Below are 16,221 nucleotides of genomic sequence, written 5' to 3' on the forward strand. Positions count from 1 at the left end.
ATTTACCAATCCTGAGAATGCACAGTACATACTACACGCTTTGGTTCATTTGGCTTCTGTTATGCATAAATTTTGAACATTTTTTATTCAATTCAATAGCTTCTTTTTTAAAAAGAAGCTATTGAATAGACCTACAGTTCTACACTGATACTGAAATTCATAAAGGATAGCTGCTTGTGCAATCATCCTGGAAGAGGTGGCGTCTGAACAAAAGTCAGTGATGGTGCAGTGCAGCTGGTTTGAGAAAAGGCAAATCACACAATGTGCCAGCCTAACTTGTCAAGATCAACAGTGTGTAACCTATATCACTGTCTGAGAATGAGACCATAGAAGTTACATCTTGTAGAGAAGCCTTTTTGATTGACAACGAAATCAAGAAGATGGAATTTTGTTGGTAAAAATCTCCATGACTACAGTTTTATGGTTATGCTGATATCTACTACAGCACGCACATTTTCAGATTCATAATATAAACTTGAAGATATTCTGTGTCACTTAGAAATGGTTTAAAATTTATATCACATACTCTATTCATGCGATAATATTAGTTTTATAAAGAAAGTTTGTGGGCACACCCTGTTCATTTGATAAAAACAGTATGTGGTGCTTGTCATTTCTTTCATAACTGCTTTAGTGACAGCTGTTCCCAGGATTTTGACTGAAGAACAATAGTTTTCCTGTGTCATCACTTTCCACTTTAATGGTGGCTGTATAAGTAGTTACATACTAAGTTTGTGTATTCAGATTTTTCCTTGGACTGCTGGTCTGAATTTTCCTGGGAATTATATTGATTGTGGGCTTATTTTTAAGAAATGAAATTTCTTGCTGTTTGTGGCAATGCAAAAAGTTAAAAAGGGAAGGGTTTTGACCCATTAAGGGGAGGGTTTATCGTGTTACATTAAAAAAATTCCATGTGAGCAAAAAATGGTGATTATTGACTAAAACTAGTAAGTGATCTTCTGTGTCACTTAGAAATCACATACTCTTAAGTCACTTAGAAATCACATAATTATCCATAATGAAAATGCAATTGCCAAAATGAAATGCTCCAAACAAAGCCATTTATATTAATTTTTCTAAAAGTTACCTTATTTATTAAAAGTTAATTAATTGAAACACATGTAGAGTGATTAAAAAAAAAAAAAACCCTCTGAGTAAGCAACCATGTTGACTAAATTTAATTTTTCTTAATTATTGAAACTGGCTACACTAACTTCTGCAAAGCAGACCTCCCAATAGGGGACACTCTCTTATAGCTCCATGGTATCTGCTTTAGAAAAGCTTCATTGTATGTATATTCAATTTAAAAAAAATTAAATTTTAACATATATATATAAAAAAAAGTACTAATAAACTTGTTAAGAAAAAGTTTGCATTTATACAGAGCAAATCATTCCCCTGATAAAGTATAAACTTTTCTACATAACTTTTTTGTTTTTAAAAAATTTGGTTAATATATATTATGAAGTCCATTTTTGTACTGTAAAAAATAAATGATGTTATTTTGTATGATTAATACAAAGGATTAATTTATTCCAAAAAGAAAAAAAGAGGCTCTTGCAATAATGGAAAATTAAGTGAAGAAAGTGCTGCAAAACAGATGGCAATTCCACCCACTTGTGAAAGGAAAATTTTCCAAGCTGTTTTATAGTTAATCAACTTCTGTGCAGTTATGAGGCCAATCTTGGCTTAATTTTTCCATCTTGATTATTGAAAGAGGATACAGGAATGACTTCAGAAAAGAAGGAACATTCTGATGATTGTAGATCATTGTTAGCACATTCTTTTTGACACCACATGGCGTTTTGGCATTTTAAAGGATCTACATTCGCTTGGCCTGAGAGGAAATTTGCCATATTTCATCCAAAATTTTTTAGAACAAAGATCCTTTCAAGTTCGTTACCGAGGAACTCTCTCTAAAAAGTTTGTTCAGGAAGAAGGAATCCCTCAAGGGTCCGTTCTCAGCGCCACTCTATTCGCAATTAGAATTAATCACTTAACTGAAATTATTCCGAAAACAGTGGACTCATATCTTTATGCCGATGATCTAACAATCTCCTGCCACTCTCAAAACATGAACTACGTTGAGAGACAATTGCAGATATCAATAAATCAGATCCAGATTTGGATGACACAAAACGGTTACAGACTATCCAGCCAGAAATCTACTGCCATTCATTTCTGCACTATGCGTAAAATGCATCCTGATCCTGAACTCCGATTAGATAACCATCTTATTCCAATTGCGAATAGTATTCGTCTGCTTGGCTTAATTTTTGACAGTAAGTTAAATTATCATAAACACATTGAACATCTCCGGACAGCTTGCCAAAAGAAAATGAACATACTCAGAGCCTTATCGCAACAACCTGGGGAGCAGATCGTTACACCTTGCTTCACTTATACAGATCCATAATTAGATCTTGTCTGGGCTATGGCGCACCTGTCTTTGATTCTGCTAGGGAAAGTGTCTTATCTCGTCTCAACCCTATTCAACATTCAGCTCTAAGAATAGCTCTAGGTGCGTTCAGAATATCTCCAGTGCAAAGTCTCTATGTAGAAGCCTACGAAGCTCCTCTAAACATCAGAAGAAAGATGTTACTATTGAACTACGCAACCAAGATTCAAAGTCAGTCGACCCATCCTAATTGGTCAGTATTTAATGATCCGCCACTCACGATGTTTTATAGAAACAAACCACAAGCAACTAGGCCTGCAGGTATTAGGTTAATGGAACTAGCAGAAAACTGGAATATACAACTCAATAAAGTCCAGCAAGAACCCACAGATCACGTTCCTCCATGGTCTGTCATCATGCCGTGTTGTGACTATTATTTCCACCAATGGGGGAAACACTCTTTAACGGGTATTAACATCCAGCAGCTCCACACTGCACATTTACAAAGTTATCCCGACTTTGCGAAAATATATACTGACGGCTCAAAGTCTGAAAATGGATCAGGTGCAGCAGTGGTATTCCATGACACTATCATTTCCGTGTCACTTCCGACAGAATGCAGCAGTTACATCACTGAATTATATGCCATAAAACTTGCTCTGGAAAACATTTCCCATCTCTCAATCAAAAAGAGTATAATCTACACAGACTCGCAAAGTGCCCTATTAGCAATGCAAAAGATTTCCCCATCTACTCATCCGCTACTACAGCCAATCAGATCAGAATTGATTCGTCTCCGAGATAATCGGCAAAATGTTGTCTTCTGCTGGATCCCAGGCCATACTGGAATACCGGGAAACGAAATTGCAGATGATGCTGCCAAGCATCCATCCAGCACATCCCCAATGAATTTTCTGGTCCTGTTCAGGGATTACAAAGTACATATACGAAATATATGTAAGGAACGATGGAAACTACAGTGGCAAACGCACATTCACAACAAACTCCTTGAAATTAAACCTATACCGCAATTATGGGCCTCCAACTTTCGCACAAACAGACAAGAAGAGGTCCTGGCCCGAGCCCGAATAGGCCACACCCATTTGACCCATCTATTTCTGTTATCAGGTAATGACCCTCCACAGTGTTCACATTGCCACAAGCCACTCACAGTAAAACACATACTCCTGGAATGCATCTTGTATAACAACTCCCGTCTAATATCATTCACTTCTCTCTCAAACTCACAGGAATTGTCACTTAGCCATATCATAGGCGAAAATTCAAACCTTACAGAATTCTTTTTCTTTCTGAAATGAATCGGTTTATATAACCGTTTCTAACTGCTTCCATAGAAGCCAATAAAATTAGTACAAACTACTATGATAGGTGCAATATGGCCTAAGTAGCCTTTGCACCAGAAAAATCCAAGCACAACAACGTCTTCACTTTCGCCACAGGTGCAGTTTGTGTCATCGGTCAGGCCTAAGGAGGTTAGTTTCGCCTTTAGGGAGCCGTGACCTGTCAATATAAATGTTGTAAAAAGTCCAGGGGCATACCACTTAGGTGGCTTTGGGCTAACCATTGACACCCGTGGCAGAAACCGTTTGGTAACCAGACCTCTGGTTTCCTGCTCCCACTTTGTTTGTCATAGCTCGTGGAGCTTTGTGGCTATTCTTTTTCTTTCATCATTGAAGGTGTTGGCTGTGTCAAGGGCTATCCCCAGAAATTCTGTGGGTATGCCCTTTTTAAATCTATAATATAAGCCTCTTTTGGCTACTTCCAGGTAAAGTGGAAGAGTTCCGGCCAGCAACTGTAGTGCAGGTGCACTTACTATGTGACATGCTCTGGTAATAGTGAGTAGTATTGTCCTTTGTATCGATTCTAATTTATTCCTATTTCTTACTATGGCCTTCACAGGAAAGAAAGGAGGACACACCAGATCTTACCTTTATGTAATGGACGTGGGATAATATTAGATACCCCGGCTGAAGTTGCAGATGAACTCAACAGTTATTTCGCATTGATATTTACAGAAGGAAAACCCTTTATGGCAATGGAAAATTATGGGAGCGAAGTTGAAAAAAATGTAATTCATGATGTTGAAAGGCTCCTGGGGTTGATGGCATATACCATATAATCTTAAGAGAGGCGGCAATTAAGTGCATTTAACCATTGTGGCTAATTGTGGGAGCATCACTGGGCTTGTGAGTGATTGCCTTGGATTAGAAAAGTGCCAATGTGTCTCCAATACATAAGGGTGGATCTAAGAGTGAAATGGAAAAGTACTGGCTGGTTAGGGAAAATCATGGAGACAAAGATCAAGGGTGAAATTCAGGATCATTTAGATAGAAATGTAATTTTGAAGGATACTCAGTATGGTTTTGTAAAGGGAAAATCATATTTAACTAATCTGGTTAGCTATTTGACAGGGTCACTCAAGAGCAGGACTTAGGGAATAATTTTGACATTGTTTATTTGGATTTCAGGAAAGCATTTGACTCAGTCCCACATCAGCAATTACTTTATAAGCTGGAACAGGTTGAAATCACAGGGAAAATCCTTAGATGGATAGCTGGTTGGCTTCAGGGCAGGAGGCAGAGGTTTGTGATAAATGGTTATTCCTCAGATTGGGTTGATGCAAGAAGTGGGATTCCACAAGGGTTAGTATTAGGATCACTGTTGTTTTTGATTTTCATAAATGACATCGATGAAGAGATAGAGCGCTTGATGTCTAACTTTGCAGATGATGTAAAGATTGGTAGAGTAGTTAATGATCACCACCAAGCAGGGCTTCTTCAAAGTGACCTAGTAGACTTCAGGGATGGTTAGAAAAATGACAGCTATGCCTTAATCCAGCAAAGTGTAAGGTATTGCACCTGGGTAATAGTAACTCCAAATAACTTACACACTTGGCATGGCAGAGTTGAACTACAGCTGGTAGTGGAGGAAAGGGACTTGGGTGTTATGATATATCGTCAGACATGAAGTTCTCTTACCATTGTAAACTGCTTGCAAGGACGGTCCATAGTGTCCTATCGATGATTTATCAAACAATTGCTAGTAGAGATTAGGACGTCATAATCCCATTATATAAGGCTACTGTTAGACCACTCCTAAAGAATGACAGTGTGCTTGTTGAAAGGGTCCAAAGACGTATAACTCACCTGGTGAGATCAGCAAAAGGGCGTTCGTATGAGGAAAGGCTTCGAATATGTGGGTTGCAGAGCTTGGAAACAAGGCACATTAGAGGAGATTTAATTGAGGTGTTTAAGGCTCTGAGAGGCATAAGCAAAATGAATGAGGATGAAATTTTCATGGTTATAAATGATTCTAGAACAAGGGGCCATAATTTCGTGAAGTTTGCGGGGGAGAAATGTTTAAACTGGATTGCAGGAAGTTTTATTTTAGCCAGCGCGTTATAAACAGGAGGGGGGTGGAGAAACACATAGGTTGTCTATTTCCTTTTTTCCTATTTTTTTTTTTTTTTGGCTGGTGCAGCGTAAGCCATAGGCTTCCTTGCACCATGTGGCTATTGCTAATACTAATACTTACTCTTCCAGCATTGGACTTCTTACTCTTAATTTGGTGTAAGAAGTCGAAGAACTTCTTTGCCCCTGTGGCATTGTCATTCATAAATTGGCCATCACCTTAAGGATATACAGTAGTGTTATTGACATTCAACCTTCCACCGGTAAGTAGTGGGCTCACACCCACTACTTACTCTACCGAATCAACATTTGTGACTGCATTAGCTTCTTTTAGGAAGTGACGTAATTTGCATAATTTCTGATTCATATTTTTGTCAAAGATGTTTTTACACAAAACGTATTTTTTGTGTACAGGTACACATGCACTATTTGTTGATACTTGTTAAATAGGTGAAAGTTAATGTTTGCTCTGTACTTGAGAATGCATGGAAGACAAACAGTGCAAGTGAAATTGAATTCTTTCTTTAAATTAATTGATTTGTTAAAGAGTTAATTGGTTTCACATTTCCTTCAATATTAATACTGTGATTCTGCTTTTACTGGTTGATGTGATACTAAACTGTATTATACTGTTTCTTTTTTCATGCCTTATTTTATAAATAAAAGAAAATCTTGATAAAATATTATTAGTTGGAGACAAAGCTTTAGTTTTTTTTTTTTTTTTATGAAAACCCCAAACACGAAAGGTATCAAAACCTATAGTACTTAGTACCGTGCATGGGGTTGAAGGAGAAGTATGGGGGGGAGGGAGGGATGCCGGAAAATTTGCTCTGGAGACTAAACATGGGTTTCACCACTTCAAGCCTCCAATAAGCAAAGTGGTGGTATTTCACCGGTTGATGAAAGTCATCTACCACCTAAAATTAATGTGTCCATTAATATGTTCAAATTTTAACATGAGATAGAACTTGTTTTTATAGTAATGAGGCAGCCCTTGTTTATTACAAAAGCCAAGAATTTAGATCCCTTGAACTTGTATTGACAAGACTGTTTTATTTGTATTTATATGGCTTATTTTATTATTGTTTTAAAAAGTCAGCAGTTGGGTATTAGACTAATTATTAGTTACTGAGGTTTGAACTGTGCAATTTAAGGATAATTTACTTCGATGAAAAATTCATAGCAATAGAGATTCTTATAAAACTGAAAATTTGAGAATTATGCCATAATGCTATCTAAATTTATCTATTAACTTAAGCTTTTTAAAATATATAACAAAAATATGTGATTTTTAGCATTTCTTTGCTGCATCAAATTTGAAAAATGACTTGGTGTTGTAGGTGCTCCTTCATTCAACTCCCTCTGATCAGACTAGCTTGGATGGGCTGGCCTGTTCTCTTGGCCAACTATTACTGTTATGCTATTGTTAAACTTCCTTCTGTGGGCTAAATCACTGAAATCTGGACTCTAAAAGGAGAAGGCAAAATGGTATTCTGCAGCGGATTACATTAGTCATAAGAATTGAGATGCCTTATAGGGCTGCCTAACACAATAAGGTCAAATTGGATACTTAAGAAAAATGTGGTGTTATTGTAGTATAGAAAGTACCATGGAGTGCCTTAGCAGTATTTTGATTATTCCCAACAAGAAATGAAGACATGTTTTGATGCTTCACTTCCTCATAATTTAAATTCTGTTTACCTGCACACACTGTGTCACCAAAGGAATAATTTAGAATTGAGTTTAGCGAAGTTAGGTTAAAAACTATTTTGAAATTCAATTGTGCCCCCATATCCGCTGATTCAGTTACCCACGGTTAACCATGGGTAAAAAACAAAAACACTTAACACATGCTGCTCGCGTGTCCAATACGATGCTTTCCTTTATTTTTTACAATGTCACATATGGTTTGGTCACCAGCATTATAATGGTTCTTTAAAGATTTAACTAATGCACCTTTTTCAGACTTTTGAATAATTTCAAGATTTTGTTTAATTTGAAAGCACAACTCTTGCGTTTGCCCATCATTTTCGTGATTTATAAACAAAAAAAAAAAAAAAAATTCTGACATAAATAACGAAACAAAATTTTTCCTTTTGCGGTGCGATGGAACACAACAATCGACGTGACATGCTAAATCAAACTAAACATCTGGTCTCTTTTTTTTTTTTTGTTTTTTTTTGTTTTTTTTTGTTTTCAGCGGTAGGTGTGAAGACAGTGGGGGTTACAAGATAATAGGTAACGCCGGTTCTTGTCGCTTATTTACAACTTGCAAAATATCTGTTTATACCTATTCTAGTTATACTTGAATTTTGATTTCTGGTTTATTTATTTATTTTTTTTATTTTAATTTGGAGTCTTGAAGTGTCTCGGTAAATCGAGAGTCTGCTGTACTTTATTATTACCATATTTAATGTTGGTAATGTCTTACTGTGTGTTTAATTTATCAATTAAACTTTATTATATATGTATGTATAAGAAAATCACATTATATATGGGGTCAGCAGGCGTTTGTTTATATCCGCAGTTTCAGCCATCCACAGTAGGTCTTGGAACATATCACCCATGGATGTGGGGGGGGGGGTCTTATTGTATATACTTTTATTGAAAATATTTCATAAACAATTTATAAATTTTTATAAAATTGACTGTGTTTGAAGAATATTCTGACCAGTTAGGTGGCCAGAATGTCCTTATTTGTTTTCCTTTCTTTTTTAATTATCTTTCAAAAAATGGCTTCTTTTGATAAACAGTCTGAAATCTTTATAAAATTGACTGTGTTTGAAAGATGTTCTGGCCAGTTAGTGGTTTAGTTGTTTTCTTATTCCTTTTTTTTTTTTTTTTTTTTTTAATTATCTCAATGATTAAGTCTTGGTGGTGAGTCAGTACTTAATATTGTTTTTTTTTTTTTTTTTTGAAATTATTTTTCTGATACTGTTATTTTTTAAAGGTAGTGACTCCAACTGGTGGGTTCTGAAATCAGAATTCCGACTACCAACAGAAGATGAAATCAGAGCCATGGTCTCTCCAGAGCAATGCTGTGCATATTACAGCATGGCAGCTGCTGAACAAAAACTAAAGGTAATTGTTTACCATATTTACACTTTTTTTTAAATTTAAATAAAACCTTTTTTTTTTTTTTTTTTTTTTTTAAGAAAGAATAGCAAAATCTTTTACTGCATTTGGATGAAAACATTTTTGTTTATTGAACTCATATGAAACATTGTATGCTCTCTAATGATAGTATGACCTTTTTTGGTAAGGAGCGTTATTGTGGATTTATCAACCTTGTATACCGTGTATTTATATCAGAAGATATGTTAATAACATATTGAACTGAAAAGTGAATTTCTTTCAAGTTATCAGGTATCCCTATAGAAATTTCATATAGATTTCCATTAGGCAGGCTGCTTTTGATACCTTACCTTACCTTTGTAAATATGCAGTTTGTATTTCTTGTAATGTTGATTTTTGAAATAATTTTTAGTAATTATACTATGCAATTAAATAAATAAGACTTACATAAAATGTCATATTATCAATCTTTAGTTATTGCAGCAGGTAATATTATCTACTGTAATAGCTCTTCACATGTGGTGAAACAATACAAGAAAATAATACAAGTGAATATAGCCAGAATGTTACTATAGTTTGTAGTGTGATGGGTAGGACAGCCCTCAACAGGAAAAAAATACTAAGCGACATAAGAATTTGCCATGCTGTTTAGAATCACTTATTCACTTTCTTCACTTTTTGATTCAATGTTTTAAAATGCTTTGGAAGAATTAAAGAAGAAATAAAGAGGGAAAGGATGATCTATATTAAAATAAATTAAAAATTAGAATTCCTAAGTGAATTCCAATTACAACTGCTTTGCAACTGTTTTGATTAGTGTTCATTATTATCCGGTATTGAAAGGGAAAATGAAAATGAACAAAGATTGAAAAGAACATATAAAGAGTCACACAACATAATATAGGTGGAGAATTTATTCTTTGTAGTTGCTGGATGGTGCAAATTTCCTTGGGGTGCATATTTACAATTTATGAGACTTTTTTTTTTTTTGGGTGCATATTTCCAATTTATGAGACTTTTTTTTTTTTTTGGGGTGCATATTTACAATTTATGAGACTATGCAATATCTGTGATATAGGCAGATCTGAGTCAAAGGGATGACAAAGGTAAAGGGCTGAACAGACTGACACCACTGATGGGAATAAACTTTAACAAGACTTATAAAAGCAGAAAAAGTATAAAAATATCTAGTTTGAGTGCATCTCAAACTACATATTTTTATGTAGTTTGAGTAAAATTTTTTTGCTTCAAATTGTAGCAAAATTTTGCAATGAAAGGTTGATTATGGAAAAATTAATCCAAAAGTTTATTATTTGTGGCAAGTTCATTGGTGAGATATTCTGCAGATAAGCTTAAGAAGCTTATTAAACTCAGCTAATATGTCATTGAAGTGATAAAGGCATGTCAATATTTGTAATGGAGTGATTGTATGAACTGGTAGTCTGTTTTATGCATCTAAAAATTGATTACATTGGTACACTTTTTAAAAGTTCCTTGCTATTTGAATGCAAATAGAGAAGAACTTCTACAATTTTTTTGCTGGTATCAAATCTTAATTGATTTTGCTCCATCACATTAATTTATTTCAAACATTCAGCAAAGAGGTTTCAGTATAGGTAGCCCTGCAGTCATGGCACTATTCCTGTGAGGTGTAACTCAAAAATAATGAATCCATGTTAATCGTTGGCTGAAGATAAAAAAAATCTGTGATTTTCTGTACCCTCCTAAATATAGAAAAATTTTTACTTGGTATGGTTTTTGAATTTTTATTTATCATTTTTCCAGAGTTATAGCATGTACAACCCACATATTAACCTACATCTTTTTGAAAGAGTCATTTGAAATATTTGTTATTATTTTTAAATAATAAACATTGAAACGTGAAAAGTAATAATCATTCTGGACAGAGAATTGGTGGCATGCATAATATTCAAATTTTTTGTGCTTCACTGTGCACCTAGTTTGAAATAAATTTTGAAAATGAAGTGAATAATAGAATCTGATATATATATGTGTATATATTTTTAAATTTTTTAAAAAATTATTTACATGTGTAATTAGTATAAATACACGTACATACACATTTTAAATTTCATACATTTAATTGTTTTTTTTTTTTCAACGGGAAAAATGGAAGAGGCTAATAGATTTATCTGTATATTTTATGCTTATTATGGTTTTTAATTTTTAACAGAATTAATATTTTTTGGTTTTTGAAAATAAAAGGTGTAAAAAACAGCATTTTTAAATATTTAATATATTTTTTTATTAAAAACTTCAAAAAATATGATACAGGTGTCAACATTTCATTTCACCCTTAAGAAAGGATGAAATGTTGACATCCTTCAAGCAGAATTCTTATTCTACCTGTCTTATTCTATCCATAAAACCTGTCAGTTGTTGCAACACCATGTTTGTAACAGTTGGTAGTGCCACAACTACAGTGTTAAGAACAAATGGTAATAGTAATGGTTTGGTTGTTTGACAACAAGTTTTTTTTTTTTGCACTTGGCTGAATTTCAATTTTTTTGGGGGGAGGGTGTCCATAATTTTTTTTGTCTCAGCACTCTTGTGGGTGGACCAAGTTAACAGTTAATTATTCAGTTAAGGATAGAAGTTTGCACAATCACAGTAAATTAAAGAAATCAAAAATAAATGAAATAAAATAATAAAGAAAGAAAACAGATGATTGTCTTTTTAAATTGGACCCAAATTTGAAACAAAACTTCATAAAGAAAATACTGTTATCAACTAAAGCTGTTTTGGATACAGCTGATTGATGCATATTATAGTGTACACTTTCCATATAACACAGAACATAAAAATACATATAAAATACAATAGGATAGGTTCGAATCACATGGGTCACGAGAGTATCCATGCACTAATCGGAGAATTTTGAGCTGGGAATGGATAAGTTTTTGAAAAATTTTGTTATTTTATTGACCTAATTAGCATATTAAATAGTATTCTATTAATAGCTTTATAGTTCTAGTTAAATTTGCTAGTTTATTTTCAACTTTTGCTAGAGATTTTGTAAGTTACTGCTTAGTATATGTAGAACCCCTCTCTCTATCGGTGATTTACCGTGAATATTGTATCTTGTAACTTTGTATTACAGTGCGTAGTACATAGTTAGGGAATTCTAGTGACTTTATTGTGGTAAATATGTATGTTGAAAGTTCGAATCACATGGGTTAGCATTAGGGCTTACAATACAGGTCAAAATCTTAATACCAGTAATTTCGGTATTTTTAATTTATGAAACCGGTATGTGGGTATTAATACCGGTATTCCAAAACCAAACATTATTCATCAATAAATTTTGATGACAATTAAGTGCAATAAAGTATGGAAAAAACAAGTACTGTAATTACTTGAATTCATGTTTTAAATAAACTTTTATTGCAATAATAAATATTCTGAAAAAAATCATTAAAATACAGTTATTCTAAAAACAAAGAAATACATATTGTTACTGCAAAGTTTAGTTATGCTTAAGCATCCACACTACCTGTCTGAATAAAGTGAGCTCTTAAGAAACATAAGCAGTCGATAGTATGATCGTTTAAAATGGATCTAATTTTGGTACATACAGTATTTTAATTAGCAGCAGAAAACACCCTTTTGGATTCTATTTACTGAGATAATCGTAGACGATCTCAGTCCATATTTTCTAGGTTTTGAACTTTTTTTTAGCAAAAATAGTTAAAAAAAGTATTTCATTCATTTCAGACTCAAGTTCATCTTTTAAAATCTCATTGGAGTCAGGCAAGATGTTCTGTTCCACGCTGGTCTTCCATGGTTGAATTATGTTCATCATTTTCCAAAGGAGAAAGACATTTTATTAAGCGAAGTATAATTTTCACTATAGTATCTTTACTGAGTCTGGGAGAGAGCAAAGAGTGCAGTTAAGGAATTCTTCACGTATATAAATGCAAAGAACAGAAGGAAAAATTCAGATTGGACCCTTACATGATGGATGTGGGATAGTATTAGATAACATAGTTGAAGTTGCAGATGAACTCAACAGTTACTTTGCATCGATATTTACCTAAAAAAACCCTTTGTGTCAAAGAGATATTATGGAATTTAAGTTGAAAAAAATATAATTAATGTTATTGAAATTTCAAATGATTATTTAATGAGAACTTTCGCACCTACAGGCAAGTAAAACTCCTGTGGTTGATGGCATATACCCTATAATCTTAAAGGAGGCGGCAAGTGAGTGCATCGAACCATTAAGACTAGTTATGAGAGCATCACTGGATAGGAGAGATTCCGTTGGATTGGTGTAAATTGGAACATAAAGGCTGTTCTAGGAGTATAGCGGGAAATTACCGACTTGCCAGTCTAACTTCAGTAGTAGGGAAAATCATGGAGGCAGTGATCAAGGGTGGAATTCAGGATCATTTAGATAGAAATGGAATTCTATAGGATACACAGCATGGTTTTGTAAAGGGAAAATCATGTTTAACAAATCTAGTTAGCCATTTTGACAGGTCACTCGTGATCTGGATTTAGGGAATAATTTTGACATTGTTTATTTGGATTTCAGCAAAGCATTTGACTCAGTCCCACATGAGTGGTTACTTTATAAGTTGGAGCAGGCTGGAATCATAGGGAAAATCCTTAGATGGATAGCACAATGGCTTAAGGGCACCAGGCAGAAGGTTGTGATAAATGGTTATTCCTCAGATTGGGTTAATGTAAGTCGTGGGGTTCCCCAAGGATCAGTATTGGAACCACTGTTGCTTTTGATTATCTTAAATGACATCTATGAAGGGATGGAGGGCATGAGGTCTAAACTTGCAGATGATGTAAAGATCAGTATAGTATTCAATGATTGCAACCAAGCAGAGCTTCTTCAGAGTGACGTAGATGGACTTGCGGGATGGTCAGAAAAGTGGCAACTATGCTTTAATTCAGCAAAATGCAAGGCCTTACACCTGGGGAACAGCAACCCCAAAATAACTTATACCTTTGGTGGAGTTGAACTAAAGTCAGTAGTGGAGGAACGGGACTTGGGAGTTACGATACGGTCAGACATGAAGTTGTCCAAGAATTGTGGACAGGTTGAAATGTTGCATGGTGTCATAATCACATAAAGGTGATTTTATACAACGATGTCATAATCACATAAAGGTGATTTTATACAACGATGTCATAATCACATAAAGGTGATTTTATAAACTTTATGTGATTAAATTATAAACAATTATTTTTTTAAAGTTAGTACCGAAAAACCGGTATTTTTTGTATCAATACCGGAAAAAAAATGACCAGTATTCAAGATCCCGGTATTGTAAGCCCTAGTTCGAATTAATAGATAATTTTATTACCTATTATAATTAACTTATAACTTTACAAATGTAACAGTATAGCATAAACTCAATAACGTAATACATGTAGTGTAAACTCAATAAAGTAACACATATATTGTAAACACAATAAAGTTATACATATAGAATAAACTCAATATCATAATTTATATTCAATAATTCTTGATTTTTTTAAGGAGTCCTTATGTGCTGTAATGTAATAACTAGATCGTATGTATAGCTTAGCTTAATTTTCAGCACTCACCTCATAGTAATCCACTTAGCTGGTGGAGAGTTTTACCACATCCATAGTGGTTATAGGATTCTAATAACTTACAGGGATTATGGGTTTAAAACTAAGTTATGGGCTATAAAAATTTTTCTAAGAAAGGAAAGTGTACCTTCCATTCTATGGTTGCCTAATTAAATGAAGAAAAATAGAAGCTAATAGTCGCGCATGAGCGACTTTCGAAATTTGTCTTCAGTTAGCTATAGTGGGGGGGAAAGAGAGCACGCTTGTGTTATATACGGGTTGGGTTCCCGAAATGCATTTCAGTGCACGTGGAAACTTAATACGTGCTAAATTCCAAATGGGGGAGAAATTGGCAGGAATCTTTTTGTTTAACACATTGAGTGATGTATGGCACTTAACCATTCGATGACGAGGGCTTCGTTTTCAAGGATTTTGTAGCTAGAATTTAATTTAACTACTGTGATGGCTGAATCGATGAGTGGGTTGTGATTTTGAGATTGGACGTGTTGTGTTAGTTCTGTACTTGCTGAATTAGTTTTGAAGCTATTAAAGTGGTAGTATGCACGCGTGTTGGAAATTTTTGATGTCCCAAATTTTGTTGTTGTACTGCCTATGTAACATGCTTGGCAATCTGATTGGCATCTGATCAAATGTATAATGTTGTTGTAATCTTGTGTCTCGTACTCGTGTGTTGTCTTGTATGAATTGAATTTGGAACTTAATTTGTTATAAGATGTGAATATTAATATGATATCTGTATTTTTAAAAATCTGTTGAAGTCTTCTAGCATATTGTTGATGATATGGGAGCGCAATAAGGGGTTTATGTATCTTATTCTTGTTCACGTGGTTAATAATTTTGTTTGGGTTATTAGTGTTATTATGAACTTTGGTGATGGTTTCTTTTATTAGTTGTGATGGGTATTTTCTGTCGGTGAATTTTTTGGTGAGGTATTGCAATTCTACAGATAGGTCTGTTTGTGTGTGGCTATATTTTACAGCGTTGTATATCTGGTTGTATAGAACTGCCTTTTTGATGTATAGAGGGTGGTGTGAGTGGTAATGTAAGAATTCACCTGTATGTGTGTTTTTTCTGTATACTTTGGTGTGTATATTTTTTTCTGTATACTAAAGATGTGCTTATTTTGTATACCGTGAGGTTTAGAAAATTAATTTTATTATCGGTTTCTATAAGAGGACGTCATCTGCATACCTCATGTATAGTTTAATTCCTGGGGGAAAGGGTTGGAGAATTTTTTCTTCGATAGATGCGAGGTCGATCTCGGATAAAGGGGCAGAGATACCGAGGCCCATGGGAAGGCGCTGAAAATTTGTTCGTAGATGTTATTTTGGAATTTAAATTGTTTGGCATCAAGTTACAGTGATGTGAGTTCTAAAATGTCATTAATGTTTAAGTGGGTACGTTTTGTTAATGTGTCATCTTTAATTAATAGTTCTTTAAGGGCCAGTAGCATGGATTTGATATGCACGTTTGTGTATAGGGAGACGACGTCGAAGGACGCGAGAATATCGTTTGGTAAGGCAGTCTGTCCAGATCAAATCCCAATTGGAATAGTGATACTTCTAGATGAAGAAAATTTGAAAGTGAAAAGGCTTTCGATCGAGTACAACATGTACAGAAGCACTTAAAAAGCTAGATCTCGACATCAAACTTATCAAAGAAATTTAATGGGATCAAACAGCCGCTATAAATGTTGAAGTGGGTGAAACCGACGAGAGCAAC

General features: G+C 34.3%; 1 protein-coding gene across 1 annotated transcript in view; it reads left to right on the top strand.

Annotated features, from left to right (window-relative positions):
* The window catches only part of LOC150085526 (transcription initiation factor TFIID subunit 1-like), a 700,666-nt gene that overhangs the window by 363,400 nt on the left and 321,045 nt on the right, over window positions 1–16,221 (top strand). The window contains 1 exon segment of the mRNA XM_090374589.1: window positions 8,780–8,910. Coding sequence (XP_090230715.1) covers window positions 8,780–8,910 — 131 coding nt within the window.

The sequence above is a fragment of the Mastigoproctus giganteus genome, chromosome 5 (assembly GCF_048544385.1).
Source record: "Mastigoproctus giganteus isolate SK-2022 chromosome 5, ASM4854438v1, whole genome shotgun sequence".
Lineage (NCBI taxonomy): Eukaryota > Metazoa > Arthropoda > Arachnida > Uropygi > Thelyphonidae > Mastigoproctus > Mastigoproctus giganteus.